The sequence below is a fragment of the Spermophilus citellus genome (assembly GCF_964194105.1).
Source record: "Spermophilus citellus genome assembly, chromosome: 3".
In the NCBI taxonomy this organism is placed as follows: domain Eukaryota; kingdom Metazoa; phylum Chordata; class Mammalia; order Rodentia; family Sciuridae; genus Spermophilus; species Spermophilus citellus.
This window is the reverse complement of record NC_138184.1, coordinates 85,197,546-85,219,787: the sequence shown is the minus strand read 5'-3', so window position 1 is coordinate 85,219,787 and position 22,242 is coordinate 85,197,546. Positions and strand designations below refer to the sequence as shown.

At 37.8% G+C, this 22,242-nt stretch overlaps 1 protein-coding gene across 2 annotated transcripts in view; it reads left to right on the top strand.

The window, feature by feature from the left end:
* Positions 1-21,732, top strand: part of MED13L (mediator complex subunit 13L) — a 303,689-nt gene extending 281,957 nt beyond the window's left edge. For both annotated transcript variants that reach the window (XM_081284952.1, XM_081284951.1), the window contains exons 22-31: positions 525-744; positions 2,215-2,403; positions 6,621-6,850; positions 7,074-7,216; positions 10,278-10,436; positions 11,246-11,422; positions 12,647-12,804; positions 15,286-15,447; positions 17,854-17,966; positions 18,860-21,732. In XM_081284952.1, coding sequence (XP_081141078.1) covers positions 525-744; positions 2,215-2,403; positions 6,621-6,850; positions 7,074-7,216; positions 10,278-10,436; positions 11,246-11,422; positions 12,647-12,804; positions 15,286-15,447; positions 17,854-17,966; positions 18,860-18,992 — 1,684 coding nt within the window. In that variant the 3' untranslated portion in view covers positions 18,993-21,732. The remainder of the gene's footprint in view (positions 1-524; positions 745-2,214; positions 2,404-6,620; positions 6,851-7,073; positions 7,217-10,277; positions 10,437-11,245; positions 11,423-12,646; positions 12,805-15,285; positions 15,448-17,853; positions 17,967-18,859) is intronic.
* Positions 21,733-22,242: the final 510 nt, after the last annotated feature.

Genomic DNA, 22,242 nt, shown 5'->3' with positions numbered 1-22,242 from the left:
ACTGTCAATCTGTAGCTACATTAAGAAATTTGACACTTCTAAAAATTTATTGTAACTGACAAACTTATTAAGCTTATTAATTCACTATTAGACTTGTTATAAAATCTCTTTCTAGAGTATTACCACAGAAAAGAAAAGGGAGTTGAAAAAGAGACCTCCCAGTTTAGAGGTTTAGTATCCTTCTTCCAAAATACTTAGGACTGGAAGTGTTTCAGAGTTTGGAGATTTTTTAATTTGGGAATATTTGCATAGACTTCACAGATTGAACATCCCTGATCTGAAAATCTGAAATCCAAAGCACTCCAAAATCCAAAACTTTTTGAGCATCATGCTAAAGTTTTGGATTAATGATGTTGATCACTATTGCCATTTCCATCTGTCCTTGATGCTAGTGGCTTGATTTGCCTGCTCCTGGTATATGATGCACACATATTCATACCTTCGGCCTATAGTCATTGTCCACAGAGTCAGTGTGCTCTACAATTGGCTTGTTTCATATACCTCACAAGTGACTTTCTCTCCAGTGTTACAGAAAGGGAGAGAATAGGAATTCCCACGGAGCCTGACTCTGCAGACAGCCAAGCCTACCCTCCTGCTGTTGTGATTTACATGGTGGACCCATTCACCTACACTGCAGAGGAAGACTCCACTTCTGGAAACTTCTGGCTCTTGAGCTTGATGCGCTGCTACACAGAAATGCTGGATAATTTACCTGAGCATATGAGAAATTCTTTCATTCTCCAGGTTATTGTCTGCAAGTTTATTCTTTACATATGTTGTTTTTATGAAATTAAATTTATGATTTAAAAAATTTGATAGTATATGAAAGTATGAAAGGAAAAATATTCATAATTTTTACCTTTTGGATAAAACCATCATTATTTATTTTTGTCTTTTAGCTTTTCCCCTACATTTTTACAAGGTTGAGATTCTGGTTTTAATATAATTTTTAATCTTTTTCTAGGCATTACTCATGAATATTTTTCCATGTTCCCTACAATTTACACCAGTAACCTTTTCTTTTTGCCATGTTGGGGATAGAAGGGCCTTGAGCATGCTAGGCAAGAGCTGTACTACCGAGCCCACCCGAGCCTCCCCTGTTTTTAATGACTACATATTTTCCATGTTTAACTATTCCTATGTAGATAGACCTTTATCTCTGCTTTTTTATTTATAAACAAAGCCAAGTAAACATGTTTGTGTCTTATCTTCCCCCACCCTTTTTACATTTTTAGGTCATTTTTTTAAGGTGGATTCTTAGCTGTAGATGATGAGAAATGTTGTCAGATTCCTTTCGCCAAAACTTATTTACCTTTCTTTTAGAAGTAAATAAGCATGTTTCTTTTCACTACATCTTTGCTAGTTTTATAGTGAAATAATTTTGTAAAAAATAATTTATATGGATGAAAAATGAGACCTAGGGTGTATTGGGTTTGTTTTGTTTTGTTTTATTTTGTTTTGTTGGTGGTAGTAGTGATGTTACTGAGGATTGAACCTACTGATGGTCTACCTCTGAGCCACATCTCCACATTTTTTATTTTTTGATAGGGTCTTGCAAAGTTTCTTAGGGCCTCGCCAAATTGCTGAGGCTGGTCTCAAACTTGTGATCCTTCTACCTCAGTACCAAGTTGTTGGGATTACAGGTGTGTGCCACCGCACCCAGCATTGGTTTTGTTTTTAAATTTTTTATTTGTTCCTTTTGGGTTTTGTTTTATTGTCACATAAAATGAAAGTTATCCTATAGAATTAAAAGATTGAAATTTAGGTGCTCAAAATAGAAGGTTGATAATTGTTCATTGTTTCAGCATCATTCACACATGATTAAGCAGTAACTCCAAAGATGCCATGCATGCTATGTGTATACATTATACAAATGAGAAAAATAATAAAATGCAAGTTTTAAAATTTTGGAACCATGGCAATAGCATATCAAAAATTTATACCAAAAGTAGGAGTAGGGTAATTTCAAAGTGAAAGTATGTCTTGGCCAACATAATTTGCTGCTTGTAACATTATGTTATAAAAAATCCTACATGTCACGTAAGACTTTATGCCACTGGAAGAAATTAGAATTTAATCGTCTTATGGTTGACATTTACATTGTTTAAAGCCAAGGTCCCTCCCCCACATCAAGGAATAAATTCATGCCACTTCACTTTTCAGCTGCCTTGTAAACATAGTAAATCTCCTGGGGTTGGTTGGTTTGTGTTTTAGATTGTGCCTTGCCAGTACATGCTGCAGACAGTGAAGGATGAACAAGTTTTCTACATTCAATACTTGAAGTCCATGGCATTTTCAGTGTACTGCCAGTGCAGGCGACCTCTGCCTACACAGATCCACATTAAATCCCTCACAGGATTTGGGCCTGCAGCCAGCATTGAGATGACCCTCAAGAACCCTGAGGTGAGTATTGGAGGGCAGAAATTTGCAAAAAGAATGCTTTTGTACTAAAAATGCAAACCAGGAGGATGTCTTATCTGACGCACAGATTTGTTGGTTGCTTGGTTGGTCTTCTACCTTTATATAAGAGTTGATAGGTTTCTTTAATTGTTAAGTTAAACAAATACTGCTCTGAACTTTAAAATTATTTTGAGAGAAGAGATAAGCAAGCTCTTTTTTGTTTCACTTAAGATCTAAGGCAATAATATACTTATCACTTTTAGGTACTAATGTTCAAATTTCCTAAATTTATTTTGTTTCTTATTGTTCTCACTAAACTGTCTTATGTTACAGATTCTCTGCTCGCCTTTGATCTGACTCATGTCTGAGGCAGCAGTGATCTGTGTGTCCACTGTGTGAGAGCACCTCACTTTCTGAGATGTGCTCTCCCAGAGTCCCCAACTTTATCATTCCTCATCTTGTGCTGTTGGGTAGAAATGAATGCTTTTCCCTCGCATCTTTTTGGGTCTACATCCCATAGATAACATACCTTTAAGGGAATTTTAAAATATAAAGCCAAATATGTCTTTTTTTTTTTTTTTGAGGCAAGATTTTGCTGAGTTGCCCAGGGCTGCCTCAAACTTGAAATCTTTCTGCCTCAGCCTTCTGAGTAGCTAGGGTTACAGATGTCCACCACCACACCCAGCCAAAATATCTCTTAAACAAAAATCTTATGCTCCCCTTGTTTTTCTCATTCTTTATCTTGAAAATGTGTGTCTAAGGCAGTGTTTAGCTTTATCAAAGCTTTAAAAACCAATTCCCACAACCTCATGGCATGAAAGAAAACTCATTAATAAAAGCCAATAAAAACCTCTTTGCCTTAAGAGACCTTTTTAAAAACATGTTTCTGGAAAACTGCACAGGATGCTAAAGCTTGGAAATGAGAAATGATTCAAGTAGTTAATACTGTATTGGAACTTGGTTCAGGTCAGTGTAGTCCCAGGGGAGAAAGCTGCTCAGCTGATGACCTACATTCAGTCTGGTGTTAAATACAGTTTCTATTTTTGGCATTTTCAGTTTAGTTTAGTCTTGGAGTTTGAATTTTTCATTTTTGTGAGCAGTTCATCTATTCTATTAGCTTTTTCGAGAATTTAAAACTTTATCTTTGTTTCTTTGTCTCCTGAAATTATGAATTGCTGTTTTTCTTTATAAATGCGGGATCTTTCTGTTCTTTACCTCCTTGTGGAGGTAAAAAATTCAGATGCAGTCATTTCTTGATGCTTTGAGAAGTGATCACAGGTCAAGTAATAACTAATAGTGTTGTGTATTCTGTAGTGGAGATTAAAGAAAGGCAGGCAGCCTACTATTAATATATCCCAAGGCATCATATAACATTTTTAAAGATTATAATATACTTTATCAGAACATCATCAGGGGCTCTTGAGACAAAGTGAGGCTTAGTTTAAAATAAGTGGCAAAAAGACTTCAAGTAACAAGCCTCCCCCCATTCCTTTCAGTGGGAAAAGAGAAATAAGTCTATTTTATTTGAAATAAGTCTATTTTATTTTAAAAACAGAAGCACTGCATTTTCTGAATGTTTGCCAAGGTGTGTGAATTCCTGTATGTGAGTCATGGTCAGTTGGTCAGTTGGTGGCCTGTCTGGATGAAGCACTGTGCTTCCCTCGCTTCAGCCATTGAGCATCTGCTCTGTGCCAGGTGCTGCCTTCCTGCCAAGACAGGGGGCAGCAGTGAAGGGAACAGCCAGGCCCCTGCTGCATGCAGTGCTGATTCCCTGGGGCAGCACATGTAAGCACCTTGTCACGTAAGAAAGAGTGTACTTCAGTATTTATATGCAAGTTTTAATACTAGGGCTAGTATCACTTTCATTTTCTTATGTAATATTTAGCATCATAAAAACAATTTGGTACTAGTAGAGAGGATTCTGAATGTTCTCAACACAAAGTAACAGTTTGAGGTGATGGATGTACCAGTTACTCTGGCCTGATCATCACATGTTGTCTACATGTTTTAGAATTCACAAGATAAATATATGTAGTAACTATCAATTAAGATATATATATAGTATCTTATGGGCTGGGCTGTGGCTCAGTGGCAGAGCGCTTGCCTCGCGCATATGAGGCATTGGGTTCGATCCTCAGCACCACATAAAAACGAATAAACAAAATAAAGATATTGTGTTCATGTATAACTAAAAATATTAAAAATAATAATAACAATGAGATATATAGTATCTTAAAACACTGTTTGGGAATCATATTTTACCTAATTATTTACCACAAGCTGTCTATTGCAGCTAAAATACTTGACATTTAACCTTTTGTTTTATGTCAGACTTTCAAACAACCTCACTTGGACCTTTTATTTTTAATAACAGCTTTATGGAGATAATTCACCTTTTAAATTGTGTAGTTCAGTGATTTTAATATAATCACAAATTTATACAGCCATCACTTCTTCTGATTTTTAGAACATTTTTGTCAATCCTGAAGAAAATTCTACTCCTCACAATCATCCCTCTTTTCCCTCCCCTCAGCTCCTGGCAGTCACTAATCTACCTCTGTCTCTCTTGAGTGCCTGTTCTGGACATTTCGTATAAATGAAATCATATAATATGTGATTTTTAAAATATCTGGCCTCTTTCATTTAGCATAGTTTTTATAAAGCTCCATGTTATAGCATGAATCATTTCATGGTTAAATAATATTCCATGGGATGGTTATACCATATTTTATTTATCTGTCCATTAGCTGGTAGACATTTGGGTTGTTTCCACTTTTTGACTATTGTGAATAATGCTGTCACAAACTTTTGTACAAAGATTTTGTGTGGACGTGTGTTTTCAGTTCTTTTGATAAGTATGTTAGAGTCCAATTTCTGGGTCATATAGAAAGTGAATGGAATAGTGGTGGGTTGGCTTTACAACTTTGAGGAAATCATTGAATATCTCTTAGCCTGAGTTTTGAACCCTAAAACGAATACTTTGGATTAGATTATTTCTAAAGCCTCCTTTATCTTTAAAATCGTGTTTTTCTGTTAACTACTGTGCCTCCTGCTGACAGTTCAGGAATCGGTAACTATGGCTGTGGGTCAGATCTGGCCTACCCCTGTACTTGTATAACAAACCAGGTAAAAATTATTTTTCCATTTATAAAAAGACAAGAGTATATGACAGAGACCCCTAAAAAATAATCTTCACTATCTGGTCCTTTATAAACATTTTCTTACTCCTGTTGCAATTTATTAAATAGCAATGTGTATATGATAACTGTTAAAAAAACAATGTCAATTACATTTTGTCTAGTTTTCTAAAATATTTGTCTTAGGAAACAGCTAATGTTTTGGATTTCTAAAATTTCCTTTTCACACATATGCCTTTTATTAAAATATATGTATACTTCTGCTTGGTGAATTTCCAGTAAACAAATGTCACATAACAAGCACATGAAACAAAAGCGTAACCAGCAACAGAAGCTCCTTAGTGTCCCTTTGTAGTCACTGATGGTACTATTCTGACTTCTACCAACATGGACTGTTTTTGATCTTACATAAATTGATTCATACAGTTTATATTCTTTTGTGTCTGGCTTCCTGCACTCAGTGTTGAGATTCATCCATTTTTGTTGTTTTTTATTGTGTTTTTTTCATTATCTTTGCTGTTTAATATTCTGATTATGTGACTCTAACACAATTTGTCATCCATTTTACTGTTGATGGGTATTTAGGTTGTTTTCAACTTGGAGCTATTATGATTAATACTGTTAGGAATATTATGACACCTGTTCTTGGGAGACACATATATGCCTTTGTTGAGTCACAGAGGGACAATGTGTAAAAGCTCTGCATTCTCACCAAATATGGTATTTTCTGCCTTTTTTATTCAAACATTCTGGCTGATGTATGTAGGGTTATCTCATTGTGGTTTCAATTTTCACTTTCCTAATAACTAATGAAATTAGTCCAGTGTACTTTCCAAAATAGTCATTTCTTTTAATAAGAAAATATTAGGTTGGTTGGGTTTCTACCTTATATCATTTAAACAGTCTTTTTGTCATCTATGTGAATATTACTGTTTACATGTGTAGTACTGGAGCAGGGGTGGGAAACAGTCTGTAATCATCACCATTTGTCCCTGTTGGTTTCCCTCAGTCTTATTCTGGGTTTTGTTGTAAACATTACATTGGGTGACTTTGTATTGAAACTGATTTTGATCTTGATTTCAGCGGCCCAGCCCAATCCAGCTTTACTCCCCTCCCTTTATATTGGCCCCAATCAAAGACAAATCAAAGCAGACAGAGCTGGGAGAGAACTTTGGTGAGGCCAGCCAGAAGTACAATGTGCTCTTTGTGGGCTATTGTCTATCCCATGACCAGCGGTGGCTCTTGGCTTCCTGCACTGACCTCCATGGGGAGTTATTAGAGACCTGCGTTGTGAATATTGCTTTACCAAACAGGTGAGAGGCCTCGGTGTCTGTGTTGTGTGTAAAGTAATGCTGTGATGTGACTTGAGCTCATTTTCCTATCTAAATGCAATGGAAACAGCATGGATATGTCCTTTGGAATTTTACAGCGTGTGTCTCATTAAGTGGTAACTTTGACTTATGCAGGGACCTCTTCTTTCTTTCTTTCTTTCTTTCTTTCTTTCTTTCTTTCTTTCTTTCTTTCTTTCTTTCTTAGGTCACGGAAGAGTAAAGTATCTGCACGTAAGATTGGACTGCAGAAACTGTGGGAATGGTGCATAGGCATTGTGCAAATGACATCGCTGCCCTGGAGAGTTGTGATTGGAAGACTTGGGCGCCTTGGCCATGGGGAGCTTAAAGGTGAGAAATTCCTGAAGCAGGATGTAGAAACCGGAAAGGGCTGAGCAGATGCTAGTAACTAAGCAAAAAGGAAAAAATTTAAAGCTGGTAGTAAGACTAAAACATTATATTTTTGGTTGTTTTACATGTATAAGTATCATGTTTTTAAATTCTTTTTTTAAAATATATTTTTAGTTGTATATGGACTCAATGTCTTTGTTTTTACGTGGTACTAGGATCGAACCCAGTGCCTCACACTTGCAAGGCAAGTGCTCTACCACTGAGCCACAAGCCCAGCCCTTAAACTTTTCTTTAGTAGCAAAATTATTTCTCCAAATAAAATTTCAAGTATAAAACAGAAAAGGTGAGTTATTATAACTTATTATTATATTATAGTATAAAAGTCATGTGCTCAGTAAATCTAAATTTCTAACATTAATTTATATACTGAGGCAGCGAGATGAACAAGTCAATTTTAAAGATCAGAGATCTTCTATCAGATTAAAGGTGATTGTTGAAATCATATATAAAAATTTCCTTCAGTTTATCTGTTTGGTGGCTGAAGATGGTGATTTTTGTGTTTCTCTAGTTTGTTTTGGCGACATATTAGCAAGAAAATCCTGTTTCAGGAAGACATAGAGTAGCAAGTAGGAGCAGGTCTTTATTTCCAGTGCCAGCGCCTGGTATTTTTCAGTCTGGAAGGTAAAAAGAACAGATTTTTCTTTTTTAGTTGTATCCCCAATACATCTTCCTCTGCTTGTATTCCTTATTATAAGCATAACAGTCAAGAAGTACTAAAAGTAACTTTGCCTAATGCACAACCAACCCCTAGCAGCTGCCTTGCCTGGCACAAGCCGAGCTCACGCACTGTCCTCATTTGTGTAGCTACTTACATAGTGTTTACAGGAGTAATACAATAGGCCTCGACAGATACTTTAAAACCTTATTAATTAATGACACATTTATAAGAAGTTTTGTACATGCATATTGATAGAAATTTTTTTCTAAAGACTGCACCAAAGCAAAACTTACATCACAAATTAGCTTAGTGGTTTCCTGCATGCAAGTACATTAGAGCCAGCAGAGTTTCTTGGTCAAGGGTCAGAATAAACATTTTGCACTTTGTAGGTGAGATGGTCACTGTTGCAGCTGCTCAGCTCTGCTGTTGTAAAATCAAAGCAGCCATAGAAAATGCCTACATTAATGGAGGTGACTGTGTTGATAAAACTTTATTTACAAAAATAGGTAGTGGCAGGATTTGACCTGCAGACCATAGTATCCTGACCCCTGCATTAATCGTCTAAGATGTTTCTTTACAGGAAATTGATTTCAGATATTCGTGGATCCCTGAAATAAAACACCACTGATATAGGTAGAACTTACATTGTAGGGAATACCTAAGTGTAACTCATTGACTACAATGAACATTGTATTTGAAGTTAATTTTCAGGATTTATGTAAGTTTATACAAATATTGCATAATATGTATTATTCTTAAGCATCTATTACACATGAAGTTATTTTAGTAATATTGTGAAACTATAGACCAAAAGGAAATATACCTTTTTCATTTGTTAAGGAATATCATAATGAATCTAATATCAATAGCCTGAAGGTTAATACATTCAGGGATTCATCATTTCATTTCTGTCAGGTTTCCTATCTTCCCCCGTACTCTGCTTTTTAGTTAATCTTATTTCTTAAAGGCTTTGAGCTATTCTTAATCCTTGGGGAAGGTTAGCATATAATAGAAAAGAAAAAGTGGGGATAAGAATGTAGTCTAGTCACTTGGTGTTTTGGAAAATGATTAAGGCCATCTCTGTCCCTGGCGTGATTTTCAAAGGAGGCACACTCTTGTTTCTTCTCTCTTAGAGGAGAGGGGCATAAGTGACTAGAGGAGCCCATCCAAAGACTGATAGAAATCACACTCTCAGTAACAGAAACACCGGTGAACCCCACGTGCAGATCTGTTTATTCATCTCTGTCTCCCTCCTTTGTGGATCCATCTCCCTCCATTTCTGTGGCACTGTCAGATTGCAGCTTTTGGACTTTTGATTCCGCTTTATCAATTTCTATTATCTCCAGAGTGCTTGTGATGAAGCTTTCACCCTACCTTTACCTTCTTGTTTGGTTTGAGATGCAAAGCTCACACCTGTCTGATTTCGGACAGTTTTAAAACATACATTCTTCATGTTCCTGGACACCTTTATTTCACCCACTTCAGATTGAGGTTCCTTAGGAATATGAAAACATTTTTCTATTCAGCTTTTCTGAAAAAAAAAACATACAGTTGAGAAGCCTGCAGTGAAGTGGCATTTGATCAGTGGGCTGTGACGTGACAGCAGTTTGCTACACAAGAGTAGTGCATAGCTCATGGGTATTGTAGAGGTCAAAAGAGAGGACCAAGTGACTTTCACCTCCCAGAGTAACATACCTGCAAGAGTGTTCTGATTGAACACAATGCTTTTGTTCAGAAGCAGTACACAAATGTCACAAGTCGTGCTTCCAGCTTTCAGTTTTAACTATCACTGTGGCACCACTGGAGAACTGCACTCTCACAAGTTGTTTGTGAGGTCCTTTGGATGTTTTAAAAAAAGGTTCACTTAGTTTCTGCTGCTGCTTGCCTTTTGCGGAAGTAATAACCAACCTCGGGTAGTAAACAGAAGTGAGGCTCCCCCAGCTTTGCTGTCATCCAAAGAAAAGTACTGATAAACTGGGGGAAAGGAGGAGAAGGGCTAGAACAATCTTAACACTAACTTCATCATCAGAAGGCATTATAAGTGTCTAAATCTACCACGGTCTTTATGGGACTCTCAAGGGTCATTTCAGACATGACTTCAGCCTCCAGTATAGTAGACCTTTGTTTCTGAGTTAATGAGGTATAATAGAACTCAAGTAACATTTTCTTTGTAGTAAGGAGGTAAGGAGAAGAACTGAAAATGGAAGGAAATATGGAGAGACATGTTCCCTTTAGGGACCAGTCATGGAAATTCAATTTCCAAATAATATTGCCAAAAAGTTCAGACCTCATACCAGTGTGTATTTATGAAGACTGTATTATAACTATGATATTTGACTTCAGATTGGAGTATCCTCCTTGGAGAATGTTCACTACAGACAATCAGCAAACAGCTCAAGGATGTGTGCCGGATGTGTGGAATCTCTGCCGCAGACTCTCCTTCTATCCTTAGTGCCTGCCTGGTTGCCATGGAGCCCCAGGGGTCCTTTGTAGTGATGCCAGGTAAATTTCCTCTTGTCAGTTTCATTAATTAGGTTTTACATCAGTTCGGTTCATTCAAACTTAAATCACAGGCACGTGTAGAATATCTCACTATTATTATATCTCTGTAAGAGAATATTGCACTTTGAGCTCAGTCATGGAAACCATTTGATCTCTTCCAAGGGGAATGGTTTGTGATTTTTATTGTCTTTGCTGACCACAATTTGGGGGAGAGGTGAAAGTCTGGATCTGAGGGAGAGCTCTTAGAGCCATGATTAAGGACTATTGCCCACCCCCAGTTACCTCTGTTGCCTGCACCACTTGAGAAGTGACATAACTTCATTGTGCTTCTGTCCTTGTCTATAAAATGGGGGTAATAGTACATCGAGGTTACTATAAAAGTTGGCATGTGGTAAGCAAGCATTCGGTGTCTGTTACTTACAACATTTCTTACTTAAATGGTACCATTTTTATGGGATTGTTATCATTTAGGAGACATACTTTATTGTGAGCAACCATAGGAGAAGAAAAACTGGAGATTTATATTATTAGAAATACTACATAAGTAATTTTAAAAAATATTAGCTGGACTCAATCCAGTTTTATCTTAAAATTTTCAGTGTTAAATGAGGTGGGTGTGTGATAGCTGTGTGCTCTGTATTAAATTCTTTGAAAATATTTTAACAATTGGGCCCAACTCTAAATGTGTATCCACCACAATATTTGCACTAAACTGGAACCACTCCCCTTCAGGCCCTCTGAGAACCTCATTCCAGGGATGTTCACTGCTGCTGAGGGGAACTCTGATATTCTTTTTTTTTTTTTTTAAGATGCTGTCACAATGGGCTCTGTTTTTGGCCGAAGTACTGCACTGAACATGCAGTCTTCTCAGCTGAATACCCCTCAAGATGCATCTTGTACACACATCTTGGTGTTCCCAACATCATCAACCATCCAGGTGGCTCCAGCAAACTATCCCAACGAGGATGGGTTCAGCCCTAACAATGGTGAGTGGAGGTCTCTTTGTAACCAGTTAGAGACCCTTCTATCAACAGGGCACAGAATTAGAATATGGAGCTACCGTGCTGCTGCAGGTAGTTCTGTGGTGTAGTGAAGAACACATGAAATAGTACTAGGATTGGAGGGTTGAGGATCTTTTTGGTTTTAGAGCTTTAATTTGTCCCCATTATTATTAAGACCAAATAAAGACTTTTCCTCAGTTGGGTAATTAATTTTCCTCTGTTTTTCATTAAAGGCAAAAATAATTGCCTGATAATGCCTTGCACGTGGTGCCATTCTTTAAATAAATATTTGTTGATCTGCTTTTAAATGTTGAAGTACAAGGCAATATGAAGGTAGTGCCTTCCTTCCTCTAGTCCTTGGGAATCTAATTTGATTAGTCTTAAGGGATTGCTTTTGGTTTGAATATCTATTATAGCATTTGTTAAAATCTATTTTTAAACTGTGAAATGCTCAGTATTAAGCATTAATTTGTACAATTTTTAAAGAGTTGTTTTTTAATAGGTGGCAGCATTTACTCATGTTAAATGGGGGATAAGGAAGGATATCAGATTTTATATGTAGCATGATCACAATAAAATAACAAAACATGAAAAAAAGGTAAAGATCATAACAAAAATCTTCATGCTGTTTGGGTTATGGGTAATTGTTTTTTTCCTTTTTACACTTTCCAATTTTTTTTTTTTTTTTTTTTTTTTTTTTTGCTTTGAGTGCACCTTACTTTTACGATGTGGGAGGGAATTTCTTAATGAAAGCCTGGTGCTTTGATCTGCTCTTGGAGGATGCCTCCTCCTGTTTCCGGGCAAGTTCGCACCTGTGAATGTGCATTCATTCAGCCTTCAGTGTTTTGGCTGCTAATTAGATGCATAGATGGTAGTTTACTGTGTTCTTAATGATGCCAACTTTAACTGTAATAATTAAATTGCTTCTTTAACTGTTTTACTATATTTTCATGTACCTTTGGAGGCTACACAGAGTTGTGGGGCTTTGTGTGCTTTTTTCCTCTATTTTGTTAATAACTCCATGTCATGAGGTCACTGGGGAGAACAGAATGAAACCACCATTTGCAGCACCAGGCATGCACTCATTAGCTCTTAGTAATGTGTTAATGACATGTGGCCATTAATCATAGGTTCATAAAACATGATGTTGGTTAAGTTGGGGATATGGCATCTTTTTAATTTTTATATTTTTTCCTTCTTCTCCTCTAGATGATATGTTTGTTGACCTTCCATTCCCAGATGATATGGACAATGACATTGGCATATTAATGACTGGGAACCTCCATTCCTCTCCCAACTCCTCCCCAGTTCCCTCCCCAGGCTCTCCTTCTGGAATTGGTGTGGGCTCTCACTTCCAGCACAGTCGGGTAAGGGCGTTTGGAAGGAGGTTGTTTAAATTACCTGAACCCTCAGGAGAATAATCTTTGTGTCATATGATCATCCTTTTACTATGTATACCTTTCTTCCTGATGGTCTAGCTCTCTGCCAGAGAAATAAGAGTGGGAAAATAGCTCTCTAGTTCTATTTTGCATAGAAAGCAGGAATTTGAAAGAAATGTATTGTTTATGATGCATAATTTTGTAAAAAGAATGGTCCTACTGCAGATGCAGGATGTTTTTGTGGGTTTGTGTAGGTTTCATTTTGTTCTTAGGGTGATGGAGATGAAACCAGGCCAAGCAGCACTCTACTACTGAGCTACAGCCCCAGCCCAAAGTGGGGATTTTAGGTAGTTGTGTCTTAGAAAAAAAATAGTTTTGTTTACTTGCTACTTCTCTCTTATTTTAAAAGTATTTTTACTTTTCTCTCAAAATAGTGACTTTCAAGAGGACACAGCCCTGTTTATTTAACACCCACAGTTAAATGTTCATTGAGGAGCACATTATTAATGGTTGCTTATTTTGCAAGGAGCCTATCTGTCTTGCTCTTATCTGTAGTTAACCTGCAGGGGTGGCAGGAGCCACCAGGAGGCTGATTTTACAGAAATGTCCAGGTTAATGCCATAGTATTAAGGACAAAACCAAACTTGCAGCTAATTTCATCTTCAATATCCCAGGACTCTTGGAGGCAGATTGACAATTAAGTTCAAAAGGTGAAGGTTACAATGTTCAAAAGTAAAAGGTTCTGTTAGCTCGTGTTCACTTTGTTTCACATCTAAATGGTTCATGCCTCATCACTATACTGTATTTTTAATTTAAAATGCTATGAGATTAAGAAAAATAGCCATGTTTAATATCTTAGGCTGAACAAGTATAAGCAGCCCAGCTCATTTTTTTAAGACAGAAAAATGGACTTAAAGGAATTAGGTTTCTGTCAGGTGAAACTTGTGTTGCCAACACTGAAATCATTGAAGGATGGTTAAGAGAATGATGAGGATTTAAAGCTCAGTTTAGTTGCAGAGCAGGTGAAACCAGGGAAGGACACCTCAGTGTCCCTATGTTACTATCTGTCCCTCTAACCTCTCCTGGAAGGAAGCAATTTTTAAATGTCTTTATTTTCTTTGTAGTTAGTTACTTGCCAGTTAAAAACAACTCGCTTGTTCACAGAAGATTCTTGTAATAAGAACTCTAAACACAAAATTTATACTGGATGATTTTAAATGAGGATTTCTGCAAATTTTGGAGGCAGGCGACCTGGCAGCTCAGAATACGGACCCTGAGTCTGGAGAAGACAGCTCTGTGCTGCGGCTCTACTGATACCTGCCCTGTGGTCTTGGGCAAGCCTGCTCTGCCTCTCTTAGTCTTAGTTACCTCATCTGTGAGGCGGAAATAATAGCATCTGCTTTCCATACGCGTTGTCATTCATTTTATCCAATAGCAAACAACTAATCATTGAAACGTGATATTTCTTTTGTAAGAAACGGACATGTGTTGTATTTTTCTCATTTGTTGGAGCGTCAAGCCCTAAAGTCTTTAACTGAATGTCGGTTTAAACAGCATAGTTCTGAAGCTAGTCAGGTGGCCTTTTTCAGTTCTAAGCTCCTGCAGCCAGCTGACCTCCATGAGGCTTTTAGCTTTCCCTTTTTCTAAACCAGTAAATACTCTTTGATAACCAATGAAGACATCACAATAGGAAAGCATGTGTTCAAGGTGGCAGTAAGTTTTTATTTTTTAACCCACTCAGAATTGATACAATTTGATGATGAAGGATCTCTTCCTACCTCAGAACAAATTTATTACCCTAAAATTGCTTGCACTAGAGGCACAGTTTCAGTTCCTAAAGCTGGCTGAAAGAATTAAAGGTGATGAGGACATTGGCTACAGAAAGGCATAGTGAGCCTCTCACAGAGCTCACTATGCCTACATGTTACTACAAATTACAACACAGCTTTCCCATGAGAGCGTCTCACGGTGGGCAGCCAGTGCTCTCGCTGCCATGTAGACTCTGGTTTGTTGCCATTGTCCTGTTGGAGGTTTGTGGAGCTGCGTGGTCAAGTGCTCGCCTACATTTTTTGTGGTTTCTGGTAAAAAGAGCCCATGGACGCAGAGCCGAGCTCAGCTGGCAGAGGCTGCAGTCCTTCCGTTTCAATTTGTTGCATAATAATTCCATGGAGCAGATTCTGCATTTTGTAGGGGGGGAAAAAAGCCAGAGCAAGTAAATCTGGGCTTACTTGACTGATGATCACAGTTTGCTGGCACCTTCTGCTGAACTGTAGTTCTTGTCGGTTGACTGCTGTGCCACAGAGACGGTGCCTTCCCTGTTTACCTGTCTCAGTCATCAGGGGGTTTTGTGTGAGATACCACTAGGCAGGGATTAGTCACCACAGTGTCTGGAGTGAATTGATGAAACTTGATTTTTTTTTTAAACTTCATGACAAATGCTGACTGTGCTTTTGGAATGTTGTTTTTCAGAGCCAGGGTGAGCGTCTTCTCTCGAGAGAGGCACCAGAGGAGCTCAAGCAGCAGCCCTTGGCCCTTGGGTATTTTGTGTCAACTGCCAAAGCTGAGAATCTCCCCCAGTGGTTTTGGTCATCATGTCCCCAGGCTCAGAACCAGTGCCCTCTCTTCCTAAAGGTGGGTTTGGCATTGTATTTGAAGTTTGTGAGGAGTGAGTGATCCATGCTCAGATTCACTTTTGATTAGAAATTTCTGTCTCAGGCACCATAGTCCTTTTCTGTTCTGTTTCTCTCATCTCACTTCTACTCCAAGGATATTTTCGTCATAATCACAAAGAAATGAATCCACATTAATCCTAGTAGTATACTTTGTTGGGACGTGAAGGATAAAGGTAGGAGGGACATGTAGTTCAGCTTGACAGTCCTTCTCCAGGTCCATATTGCATGGCTCCAAGTGAAGGTATTAGTAACTAGTCGTCCTCTTCCTCCTGCCATGAACTGTCAACATTCTTCATTAGAGAAGGGCCAGAGTTTGCTTTTTAAAAACAAAACAAAACAACAAAACCCCTCACATTTTGGATCCAAACCAAAAGATCTCCTATTTGCTGATGCTATGAAAGAACAAATGAAATCAGCTTCTTGCCCACAGGTTGGCAAGAAAACAAAGGTCTGACAGTATTTCTTTCTGGGACCTTGGGGAGAAGGCCTTGGTGTGAAGACTGAATGGCAGCAGCCCTTCAGATTTCCCTTGTGGTACCACAGTTGTACCTCTACAAATCTTTCCCAAAGATACTTTGGCAAAAATTACAAAAACATATGTAAAAGATTAGAAAAGAACCTAGATTCCCATCAGTAAAGCGGCTGATTGGATCAGCTGTCGTGCACCCCTGCTGTGGGGTATCAGTTATCCTTAACAAAATGAGGACGGCTTCTGCATGATCATCCCAAGTTGTAGATTACCTTGGCACACACACATACTTGATTATATTCTCACAAAGAAACAACGGGAGGTTAAATCACAAACTTAACAACACAATTTTCTTTTCCTAATGAGTTTAACATGCAGTCAAGAAGTAAGATTAAAAAAAAACTACACATAAAAAAATCTATGTTTTTATTTTGAATTAAAATTATTAGTGTGAATCTAGATTTATTTATTTATTTTTCCTGTCTAAAAAAGCATGCAGAGTTTTTAGCTGTGTCTACTGAAAAAGCTTACAAGCAGTGACCACGTGGCAGCGGTGGACACCTCTATTGTCAGGATTATGGTGCCAAATACTATTTGTAATTGAGAAGAGCCAGGGCTCCCTGAAAAAATGACTGATTGCAGGTCTGCAGTAAGAAGTATTGAAGATGTGCCTGGCACTTCATGTCACCCGTACACGTTTTTAAGGTCATACCAAAGGCCCCAGGAACCAACTTGCAGTGTAATCACTAAGGCAAGAGTAGGACAGTGAGATCATTAGAAAGAATAATAGTAGTAGTAAATTGAAATAAATCCTTGAATTCATAGTTGTAGTGAAAAACAAAACAATAAAAATTTATATAGTAGTCACCTTTTGTAGCTATTAGAGCATCATCTTGTTGGTTTGAAAACTGAAAATAAAGGGAAAGAATCAAGTATTCATATATTACCTTTAAATATTATATTTTTTTAGTTATTTAATAAAGTAAACCATCCTAAATCCATTAGGTGACAAATTGATGTGCACCTTTATAATGGCTCACCACCTGACCCCGTGAGCGTAATACTCCAAGCAAGACAACCAACGTTAGATGCCTTTTGATGTGATCTGATTATAAGGATACAGCCCCAGCTATGAAGTATACTTGCCTGCCAGTCCCAGAAATGATTGAGCCCTCTGGATCCAACTATGTTTTATGCAAAATCTGGAAAATAGAAGAATATGTTATAAAGAACCACCAAGATAGAAACCAGCCACATCTGGACTGTGGGGCCTTTTACAGATTAAGTCCTTAAGAGGCCCATGACTTAATAATCATTTGCAATGTAGAGATAGGTTGGCTCATTATTAAAAGGAAAAAAAAAAGAAACATTTTTGAGATTATCAGAGAAAATTGTGCATGGGTTGAGTATTGATGATATTAAAGAATCATTGTTAATTTTTCCTGTGTATGATATTACTCTTTTTTTTATTAAAAAAGGCTTTATCAGTTAGAAACACCTACTCAGTTATTTGCAGGCAAAATGATACAACATTTAGGTTTTGTAAAATAAACACAAGGGGAAATTTTCTAACTCAAAAAGTGACAAATAGTGGCAATTGTGATATGGGCACATGGGACCTTATTATACTGTTTTTTTTGGTGGATGTTTGACTATTTCTAGAAAGAAACTGTGGTGGATGAAACAATAAAAAGAACCCTGGAAGTTTGCTTTGTTTTCCCCTCTAACATATGGACTTATTTGTGACCACACTGGGGGGCTACTGAGCAGCTTAGATTTCACAGATATAAACCAACCTGCACTTCTACAAACTCCCTGCTTGGGCAGTGGGGGTCTCCCTCTTCCGCACTGTGGTTGTCTGGACCTGGAAGGTGACGATATTTGCTCTTTCTCCAGGCTTCACTACATCACCATATCTCTGTAGCACAGTCGGACGAACTTCTCCCTGCCAGGAATTCTCAACGCGTTCCACACCCTCTGGACTCCAAGACCACATCTGATGTTTTAAGGTAGATTCCAACCCAGGCAACATAGCTTGAAATGATAATGCTCCTTTGCTCTTAGAATACAAGAGTTGTTTTAATTTGTGATGTTCTTGGAGAAGATGCTGCCCGTAGTGCAGTGAACCAGTGTCTGGTTACCCAGTGTGAGCTGCTGTCCCCCATATGTTGGGACAGGCAGTGTAGTGTACTTTGTCCACTTAGATAGTTTGTGTGCGATTACAGCTGCTCTGCTTCCTGTTCACAGGAGGCATTTCATGATGAGGAAGAAGAGGTCAGTTTTCAGGGTATGGGAATAGTTAGAAGCTTGTGTCTGAAATTAAGAAGTGCTTTGTGTTGAAAAAATTTTTGACTCTCTAACATGGATTTCATAAATAAAATTGACTAGAACATACATTCTGCAGTTAGAAACTGTATCCCAGAAGTGTGTATTAATTCTCTTATACAGTCTTTAGCAATTTGTATAATCATAATTTTAGTGGCATTAATTTTAATAATTAAATAATTAAAATTAAATAATTAAGATATTAATAAATTTGTATTATATAATAATTTCTGTTTGACTCAGTAAATCCAAAGTATTCATCTGTAATTGATACAAGACACTGCATGCTTTTTAAACTACTGGGTCCTTGAACTGTGTATTTTATGCTTATAGTACATTTCACTTCAGACTTGGCTCATCTCACTGCTTAGTGGCCACTTGTAGCCAGTGGCTACCATAGGGAAAAGTGCAGGTCTAGCAGAAGAGGGGACCATGAGTCAAGGACCATGTGAATGCGCCTGGGGCAAGATGAAGAGTAGCTTGAAGACTTTCTGCCCCAGGATCTGGCTGTTACAATTTGAGAGCCGCCTGGCCTTCCTTCTGGCTCCTGCCCTCACCCATGTCTTCTCTTTGGCAGGTTTGTTTTGGAGCAGTACAACGCACTGTCCTGGCTCACGTGCAATCCAGCCACCCAGGACCGTACTTCCTGCCTTCCCGTCCACTTTGTGGTGCTCACTCAGTTGTACAATGCCATCATGAATATACTTTAATTGGAAAGCACTTGTTCTCTCTGGCTCAGTTTCTTCTCCCGCAGCCTCGGTCTGAGGAACCTGCTATACTTTGCAAATAGCCCACATACTTTTCTTCAGACCAGTCTCCACAGTCCCGCACTGTGAAGCTCTCAGCAGGCACATGTTCATTCTGCAGTGCTCATGACCACAGCAACTCCTTGACACTTCTCTCATGGACCTGGGAACTTCCATAAACAGTGACTTTCAGCCAATGTGTGGTGTGTGCAGCCCCCTCCCCCCCAGCCACTGGTCCACAGGAAGTAGTGGTTGCCAGTGGCTTTTAAGAGGGAAACAGAAGAGACAGTGTCCTTTTGCACAAGAGTCTGTGTTTTCAGCCTCTGTTTAAAAATGAGGGCCACAGAGCCCTTTGGATGAAATCCTCTTGTTTTTGATGTATGGCCTGTGGGTTATCTGAACTCCATTCTCTGGGACTTTTTAAAAATAACCAGCTCAAGTACATGATTTCATACCGGGGTCTCCGTCTCCCAAACGCTCCCATCCAGATTGGCATGAATGCTTTGGTTGACTTCATACCTGTGTGTAGATTCGAAAGGTCTGGAGACTGCTTCATTTTATTTATTTTAAGTTGTTTTGGTCATTTGTTTTTGTGACTTTCTTTTCACTTTTTGATTCTTGAGGACCAGGTACAGTAGCTGAAACCCAACTCAGATCCACCATAGGATTCTTTGACTACATACCTCTGTCCTAGAAGCCGGAAAAAGAGTGAAAACAAATCGGGGAGACCATGCCTAAAACGTCATGTGTTCATGACCACCCAGCAGTAGATCTTGTTAAGAACACACTGGGTTTTAGGAATTCTGCCACGCTCAGCGCGCAGCCTGCGTTTCGTGAAGGATGACACTTTCACACCAAGGCAGTCGAGCTCTGTCCAGAGCCGTGGAGGCAAGTACCTTAACTAGTTTTATATAGTCACAATGGAAATATATTTTCTAGTGAATTCTTATCAAAAGCCAGTTCTCTCCTCTCATTAGAGCAAAAGGGACTCATTCATGTACATATCACAGTGGAAGGTGTTTGCTCATAAAATCAGTTATAAATATGGTGAATATTTTCTGGACCATAGGAATATTATTTCAAAGAAATATTACAACTTAACCATTAAATTAGTACTTGAAGTTGAACCTTCATGGTGGGACTTTTTAAAAAAAAATGCCTTTTTAAAGCATTAATGGCTAATTGAAGTATTTTATGACTCCTCCTTCCAGGCCCAGAGGGTTGTCTTTGAGACCCTGTTTCTAACCCTTGTGTTGCTGTGTTTTTCTGTCTGAGGGCAGTAGTGGGCATGGACCGGCCTCCCGGAGCCACTTTGACCAGGCCTTGAGCTCTTGTCATCTGTGGAGAGAATCATGCAGATTTTAAAAGTTCTTCCAGGAGACTTCCATGTCCTGGTTATTAACAAAAAAACAAAAAAAAAAAAAAAAAAAAAAAAAGGAAAAAATGTAATAATTGATATGATTTTGTAAAAGTATTTTTCTTGAAATAATCTAACGTTTAAAACATTATATTAAAAAAAAGTTGTGTGGTGGGAATGTGAAAGCAGAGAAATAACTTGTAAATGGATAATTTTGTTCTCTGTGCCACCAATTGAAGGGGGGAGGGGTCGACTTTCGCAATGTATAGGTTAAAAAAATCTGATATATCAAACCATTTGTATCTAATGTGTACAGTGTAAAATTGACTTTAAAAATATTGCAGTGCTATTTTTTCTTAATCAGAAAGGAAAATTCTCAAGGCCTTTTGAAGAGCATAAGATGATGAAGATTGTAAACTTGTATAAAATTATCTTGGTGAGAAGACACATTGTAAAGTAGATATTTGTAATCTTTTACCACTTTGGGGTTGCTTTTTTTCCCAGAATTCATCAGAACTTTGAATTTTTTTTTTTTTAAATGGGCTGTTTTTAATGCAGGGGCTTTTCTTCCCTAGAAACCCAATTCTAAGCAGAAAAAGAAAAAAAAAAGCAAAAAAAAAAAAAACCAACAAAAATTTTAAAAAGGCAGCAAAGGGTAGTTTTCATCTGGTGTCTTTTATTTAAGTTTTTTAAGTTAAGAAAAGCTGGTGACATATTTATACGTTTTTGTGCAAAAATAAATGAATGGCAATAGATTTTAAAAAAATCTTATTATGTACTTCTGTGTGAAAAAGTCTGTATAATATTTCCCTTAAATATGCATTATTTTACTTGTGAGTTTTTTTACTGAATTAATCTGAAATGTACAAGCCCTGGATTTGCTACAGAGTGAAAAGTTATTTTATTTTTTTTTATTTTTAATTTTGGAAATTCTGCAGAAATCAGAACTCTTAACCATGGTTTGAACTAAAAAGGGGCAGTGGGGAGGGGAGAAGGGTGGGATTGTCCAGCATGCTTGTATGTATATTTCAGAAACTTTTTTAAATGTAAAAGCTGTACATTTCTGGGAAGTTCTGAATTTCTTTTTGTTTTCTTTTTTCCTTCAAGCATTTTGCAGTGAGCTTCTTTTATATATAGCAAACAATTTGAAAGAATACAAAAATATGTGAAGTTCATTAAAAAAAAAGACTACAGTATAGCGCTGGTACAGTACACTAAAAGACTTTGATAAAAAAGAAACAATAATAAAAGGCCTCCATTTTAAATGTCATTCATATATACCTTGTGGATGAGAGCTATATACTTTTACACACTTTTTTAGAGGAATAAATTATTGAATTACTGAAACTTTGAGTGGCTGTTTTCCCTCCCATCCTGCCTTTGTAATGAAATTATCTACACCTGTCCAAAAGGTGTATTTACTATGGATTGAACATAGAATTTACTGCTCTAATCACACTGGCAGCTGTTCTGAAATGGTGTTCTTGTATTCCCATCACAAGTGCATTCCTAGATCAGTTTCTAGATGCGAATACACGCACACAGCCTTGAACTAGGAGCCCTGGAGTTTAAGTCCCTAACTGTTTTGAGTAAGTCAGGTTTCACAGTGTTTCAGGCTACAAGATCGTGACCAATCCCAGAACAAATTACAAGACTATGTTCATATTCTACTGCCTCTCTTTTCACAGTCCCAGCCAGTTTCTTTTTGGAGATAGCAGCAATGTCTCTCTTGCTGTTTTACTTATTTGCAGACTGGTGACAGTAGCTTGCCATCTGGCACACCACACACAGGCAAATCCCTTGTTGCCTGCATACCGTACTCTCTGTTGCTCTTTCCTCTTTTGGTCCATCCATTAG